We start from the raw sequence: 7,214 nt of genomic DNA, 5'->3' as shown, positions 1-7,214 counted from the left end.
ATATCAGAGATGTGGTGAAATACCAACAGGACTGTGTCACAATTTAAACTTTGAAAGGTAAATGTGGAATTGCCTCAGGAATTTTAAAAACGTAGACAAAAAGACTTAGAAGAGAGTTGCTTTGTGCTTTAATATGAGAAAACTTTATCCCCATCAAGAGCTTCTATGAATTGTCTCCAACAAGTATTCAGCAAAAAAGAACTTTTTATATCAGTCATTCCCTGTCAAGACTTCATTTATCTCATTAATATCAAGCCACATAAGCACTTTGCAACTCTATATAATGAAACCATTTGCAATTTTGCTCACACAGTTGGGAATTATCCCCATTGATAAAAACATCACATCAAAAGATGACCAGATACTATGATAGATGTATGCTTCACATTGTACCTGAGCACCTTACAAATATGCAGATGAACACAATAAAATCCAGCATTATGCTCAAGTCATGTATTTCTAGCTTTAAGGGAGGCCAAACACTGTGCAATACTCTTTACTGTTTGGGACTATTCACTTTCCTTTAGTAGCAATTGGGGCAGTGCAACTAATGTGTGCCTTCTATAAAAAACAACATAACATAATAAATCAAAACAACATTACATTTGCATAACATACTTTCTAGTTTTAAAAGAATTAGCCAAACGCCTAAGATACAAGTCCTGATTTAAGACACATAGACTTTCTCCATGTCTGTGGTAAAACGTCGACAAATGGGGCATCGTCCGTCCAGTTTGGAGACACACAGAGCACAACAGCACAGATGGTTACACGGACGAAGCAAGACCTGCATGGGTGCGTCAAGACACATCTGGCAAGTCACCAGGTTTACGTCCTCGTTGCGACTGCTGTTCTGGTTTTCTCTTACATCAGGTTCCTCAGATCGGTCTGTGGAAAAGTATAAAGGTGATCATGATATTGCATATTATGTCCACATGAAAAAAACGATAGCCATAAAAGGAAATTATGTAGAGACAATCAGAATGTAGAAATGGGTCCACTTGGTTACAGAGTCAGAAAGCATATTTGCAGAATTGAGGGTAAAAGAAATGAATGAAGAGTGTCAAAATGTGATAGGCTTTGAGGAAACTTGTCAGCAGGTCAACATTTCCAAAGCTGAAATCTTTGTTTGTTTGAAAAGTTTCATCTTTCTTGATAATTTTGCACTTCATTTAGGTGCAGTTGGGTCTTCCTGCAAAAAGTAATAGCAGCCTACAGTGGGGGCTACTCAGATTCAAACACTCAACAGGACATTTTTTCAACTTGTGATTGAGGATTTTCATGGCTTGTGCTCAGGCCTAAGATGGATAAATCAGAGATCTCACCTTTTCAGTTAACTTACTGTTCTAAAATGGTTGTTTAAAATCCATACTATACTATTCTCAAGGCAGACAACAAATAGGTTTGATGAAATCTATAAATAGAACAGCATGTCCGCTAATATACCTTCTGAGTCAAAGTCACTCCTGTCCAGGGGAGCTGACTGAGGTCTTTGACGTTCCCGCATTTCTTGTAACTCTTGTCTCAGCATAGACAGTTGTAGATCTTTGGTGTGGAGAGCCTGGTCTTTCTCTTCTATCACATGGTCTTTCTCTTCTATCACATGGTCTTTCTCTTCTATCACTTGTCTATTCTCTTCTATCACATGGTTTTTCTCTACTATCAACTGGTCTTTCTCTTCTAAGGCCTGTAAATGTGAAAAGTGAAAAAAAAAGACGACAGGACTGAAATGAGTAGTCATACAAAAAGGATGAAAAACTTTTTATAAACACTTATTGTCATGTCATAAAAGAAAGGAGTATACTCCAATGCTTTGTATACACAGGGTCAAATAAGTTCCCATTTTTATAACAAAAGCAACTATATACTCCCATAATGTCCCTACTTACATTTCATGGATTTTTTATTTAAAGGAAGCAACCATTATAATGAGGGTGCGGAGGGGTTAGTGCGCTCGTCTCTGAAGTGGAAAGTCCCGGTTCGAGCCTCGGTTCGGACACAGATTTTTTTCGCCCCCTCCTGCCCACTCAGCAGTCATGGGTTATGAGGGTGCGGAGGGGTTAGTGCGCTCGTCTCTGAAGTGGAAAGTCCCGGTTCGAGCCTCGGTTCGGACACAGATTTTTTTCGCCCCCTCCTGCCCACTCAGCAGTCATGGGTACTTGACTTCGAGTTGCGGAAGTAAAGGCGGCGTAGAAAGGAACTGGCCACCCTACCACAATATGCCGAAGGCCCGCGAAATTGTCTCACTAACAAGGCAATCCTCAAAGTCCTGATCAGATGTGAGAACAACTTTATTTTAACCATTATAATACTAACAGACAACTAAGACTATTAACTCACTTCAGACGGTTCATACAACAGTTGCGTGACCCCCGCCGCGACGCTCGTGACGGCTCCCACAAGCCCTGCTTGACCAACTTTGGATTTTTTTTTCCGCTCTACAAATCACGCACGGATCGCGAGACCCACCTCGTATCCTTGTTTGGCCAAGCCTGAGCTACTTAGACTTCGTTTCGTATCTCTGGGGCCGGTAGTTTTTAAGTTATTGAAGGTGAAGGACAGTGACCCCAACTGGGGTTGAACAGACTGGAACTCGCGCTTTGTTTTTTTCTATACAGCTGATAGTAATCCGACAGTCGCGTCGTAGTAACGGTCGAAGAAGTCGCATGAACAAGAATCACATAATTTCGCCGTTTTCTATATTTCTGTACGTTTTACAAGTTCTAGTGTCTCAGAATATGATGTGTCTAATAGTTAGGATCCTGGATATGTACCCGAACACGGCCCGAGTCGTAGTTCTAGGGCTAGATCTAGCACTAGTACTGGTGTTGTTTTTCGCGCAACGAAATCACAACGTCGTGCCGTACATCTGTCTCATGTAATTCAGTGTATGGGTCTGAATCAATGCACAGACCAGCTTTTATATTTTCACCAAACACTCGCACATGGAAACAAATCAAACCAGAACACTTTGAACTTTTATTTTTGTTGTTGTAGTGAATTTCATTCTACCTGTCACGTCTCTGGAAATTTTTCGGAAAATCAAATTCATGCCAATTTTTAAAAAATCATACAAATTAAAGTATTAGACTTAGACAACTTTAGTTTTTTGTATTAGATTAAGCTTGAATGTTACTTTACTGTGTCAAAAAATAATTACAATTGGGTAATTTTGAGAGTTGTTGTGATTTATTGAAATACCCCCCAAAACGCCAGTCTTCAACGCTTGTGACTGGTGAAAGGGCCCAGTCATAAGTGAGTTAATACATGTAGTAAGTAATAATAATAAATACCCTGATTTTGAAAGTCTGATTTTGAACAGGTTTACATTCATACTCACTTCATGAAAAAGCACAATTAGTGAATCCAACCGATCAACATAGTTTTAGGCAATGATAAAGATACATAATAATAGGCTTTTCGGACGAAAGAATGACCTCTCCTCAACTCCAACTATCTCTTCTTTTCTTTCCTCCTCTCTCCTCCAAGGTCAGGAAATCAAACAAAGAAAAATCCCTCTTTAAGAGAGTTGATAAAAACTAAAACTCCAATGTGAGTCAAACCTCCATCTTGTGAATCCAAGTCAAGTTTTAAACCAAATCAAAACGACAGTGACATGCCAAGAGATACTTCAGCACTCACATGACCCCTAGCATACAGAAGCACAACATTTGGCAACTCAGACATCCAAAGTGTTTGACAACAGTCTCAGTCACAACATATTATGACATAGGTCACACCACAGTGCTACCACTACATGTAGGTGAGGGGTCATAAATAAATCCATTTCACACCAGTAAAAGGTGCAGCTTTCAGAGAGTGAAATAACACACCAGAATGAGTTCCTATAGAATAGTGTCACGAGTCATGTCCATTCGGAGTACAGACTCCTCCTTGTATAATGCCTTCCTTCTCTTCGAAACTAACCACTGTCATAAGTGCTCAACTGTATGGATTACTTGTCTGGTGAGGAAAATCCACTAACCTAAGCAATTAGTATACATAGAGGATGTACGGCAGGACCAAATGTTTTTAATATAATACGATAAATATTTGTGGCCGTAATGAAGTCACAAAACTCAATAACAAGAGGATCTTTCTGTAGAGAGATACATATGTGAGGCAGCGTCGTGAAATCAGGCGCTCGTCAAAATAACAAAAACAGGCATTTTTCCGCATTTTTATTTTTTGGCCTAACCTCTGTTACATCAATATAAAAACACATTTCAATGCGAATTTTACTGAAACACATTGATTAAAGACACAAAACAGGTCATTTTTCAGTTTTCAAAGACTCTTTAGCTATTGAAGTTACTAAACTTTGGCAGCCATTTTCTCGCAAATTTCACCACTGAAACCAGGCGACCTCACTTCTTTCAATCGCAAATATATAAAAGATAAAAGGATATTTATTTCATTGGAAGCAAGGCAAATAAATCAGCTTTCAGGTGATACCAATGACTCCATATGGCCAAAAATTGACAAGCGCCTGATTCCACTGCATTGGGACACATATCATCACTGTCATGAGGACATGAAGGTCAAATGTGGAAGTACAGACATATCAGAATGTAACACCAATGTGATGAGTCACAAAGACCAAAGTTTGTAGCTCACCTGCTCCAGTTCCGTCTTCATGGCCAGCTCACGCCAGTGACGCTCAAACCTCTGACGCTGAAGTTCTCTCTCCTTGGCCTGGATCTCTGTGTCCTTGGCCTGGATCTCTGTGTCCTTTGCCTTCACCTCTGACTTAATGACCTCGACCTCTGACTTTATGACCTGGTTCTCCGACCTGATGTCCAGGTTTTCCTGTGTCTTGTCACAGAGCGTCTTGTGGTTGTCAGTGCCCGCCTTGAGCAGACCCAGCAGGAGGGGAGAGTCGGGGAACTGGCCGCCTGGACACACAAACACTCATATTAAACTCAGTTTCTGACATGGCACATTTCAAGATAAAATATTTTTAGGATACACACAGGTTTTCTCAGCAACACTGCTACACCTGACACATTCTCAAGACTGGCCTAAGCTGGGTTACTTATGAACGTTGAATGATACAGAACATAAAAGTAAGGGAACTGACAGTCCTAAAACAAGATAATTTATAATATCAGAACTGTGGTCAGAAAGAAACAAACTGCAGTATATAGCAAGAGATTTAATATTTTAAAAAAAAAAATTGCACTGAATGCTCTAACTAGCATCCTTCAGTATTATTACTTCAGTCATAAAAAAGAGTTTCTTGTTTGGAAGAGAAACAAGGTAAGGTAACAGAAGGTGACCCTTTTAGTTAAGCAGAGGTGATGATGACATCAGAGATTTGCTCTGTATAGAGGAGTGACTCACAAGTCAGGTAAAAGAAGGTGATGATGGCATCAGAGATTTGCTCTGTGCTGTACCCACGTGCACGAGCTGCAGAGATAGACTCCAGGTCCAGGTACGGTCTGGGACCAGCTGACGGTGGTGAGGGTGTTGATGGTATTGATGGTAATGATGATGATGTTGAGGATGTTGCTGCTGTTTCCATTGTTGCTGCCTCAAGATCTGATTGGGACATAAAAACATCTGGTCAACTCAGTGGTAACAAAATACAACAGTATCAACTACAAAGGTCAGGAGTTAAATTTTGAGCCAAAAGATAAATCGTTTAAATTGATAGAAACTACTTTTATAATAAATACTCAGCAGCAAAGTGTTGATAGCTAAAATATGTTGAAGTTATTTAATACTCTAATAACTCAACAAACAAATTAAATGTGTAAGGATCTGTTTCTATTTCTTGATCAACATAAGTCAGGTTGTTTTTCACAGCACCATTCACAAACATTCATTACACACTGTGCAGATGAGTTTCAACAATTTTTCGAGTCCATCACCACACTATAAACCAAATCTTCTTCCACATTACTCTATTGATCAAATTTGGTTGCTATTAATTCAGGCCACACAAGCAACCAGAAAAGAAACGCTTTTAAAGACAAAAGCATACAAAAAAATTGTAGTGAAAACATCAGGTCTAATATTTAGCACAAATATTACATATATGTTTTAAATAAAAACATGGGGGCTCTTGTGGCCTAGAGGTTAAGGTGTTGGCCTCTCATTCAAAGGTCCCGGGTTCGAATCCGTGTAGTGACAGAAACATTTTCTTCTCTAAATTTGTCTCCTTTCACCTCCTTTCCTGCTCTCTATAATAGCAATGTTCTGTCGTCTGCTTTCGTCTCCTCTTTCTGCCCCTACTCCCTCATCTCCTTTGCCCCCCTCCTCTGGGCTCCTGATTCTTTCTACAGCCTTTCTACTGCTACTCCTTGGCTTCTTCTTACTGCTTTCTTTCAGCCACACCCCTGATCTTCTGGTAGGAAAGATGTACACCTAGCCTTCTCGGACAAGGGCGAAAAATCTCGGAAGGCCCGTGTGCAAGTTGCGCACATTAAAGATCCCTTGGTGGTCTGAAATCAATAAGAGTAGGCTTCGGCCTCCACCCGTGCAAAAATTCAAAATTTCCTACCAACTGAAAAAGTTTAATGTGTCCCGCGGGCTCATATGACCTTATGCAGTTGCGAGCGCCGTAAAAACACTTACAAAAACAAAAAACAAATAATAACACAAACGTCACAGATCTTTAATAATACATGGATAAAATAAACTTAAAAATCATGCAAGAGTATGTACACATAATAGTGTAAGAGTACTTTTTACCTTGAGCTTGACTGTCTTTCTTGATTCCAACCACAAGCTTTGGGGCAAAAACGAAAATAAAAACAAGTAAATCATCAAAATAGTTAAGTGCAATTATAAAGAAAAAAAAGCGGAACAAGAAGATGGCAGTATCTACAATAAAAGCAAAATGTTCTTCTATCTAAGAAAAACATAAAGTTTTTCACAGCAAAATATTTTTATCTGAAAAGCGGTCATAAAAGCTGATTCATTGTTTAAAAGAAATATGAAGGCAGTAGCTATAAATTGGGAGAACATTAGGAAACTTGAAAAAAGAGCATAAACATGTCCACATAAGATAGAGGACACAATCGCAGCATTAAAAAGATTTGTATAAAAATATAATGTCAAACCTCTGAGTCGAATGTCTTTTTTTTAATAGCTTCATACTCTCTAAGGATACATACTCACAGGGCTTGAAATAGACCGCGGCAATTTGCCTTGGTGCTTTTGCAATTTGCCGTAATGCCCTAAAAATCAAAGGGTCAACCGCGGCAATT

General features: G+C 39.3%; 1 protein-coding gene across 1 annotated transcript; it reads right to left on the bottom strand.

The window, feature by feature from the left end:
• Positions 1–667: 667 nt before the first annotated feature.
• On the bottom strand, positions 668–6,733 carry LOC118478061 (E3 ubiquitin-protein ligase BRE1-like; the record flags this gene model as incomplete). The annotated part of the gene is given in 5 exon segments (XM_035970999.1): positions 668–888; positions 1,447–1,687; positions 4,618–4,895; positions 5,344–5,541; positions 6,697–6,733. Coding segments are annotated over 4 exon segments (921 nt in total).
• Between the last annotated feature and the right edge of the window lie 481 nt (positions 6,734–7,214).

Source organism: Aplysia californica, unplaced genomic scaffold (assembly GCF_000002075.1).
Source record: "Aplysia californica isolate F4 #8 unplaced genomic scaffold, AplCal3.0 scaffold00358, whole genome shotgun sequence".
Classification (NCBI taxonomy): domain Eukaryota; kingdom Metazoa; phylum Mollusca; class Gastropoda; order Aplysiida; family Aplysiidae; genus Aplysia; species Aplysia californica.
The sequence above is the reverse complement of the archived record's forward strand: the minus strand, read 5'-3'. Positions and strand labels throughout refer to the sequence as shown.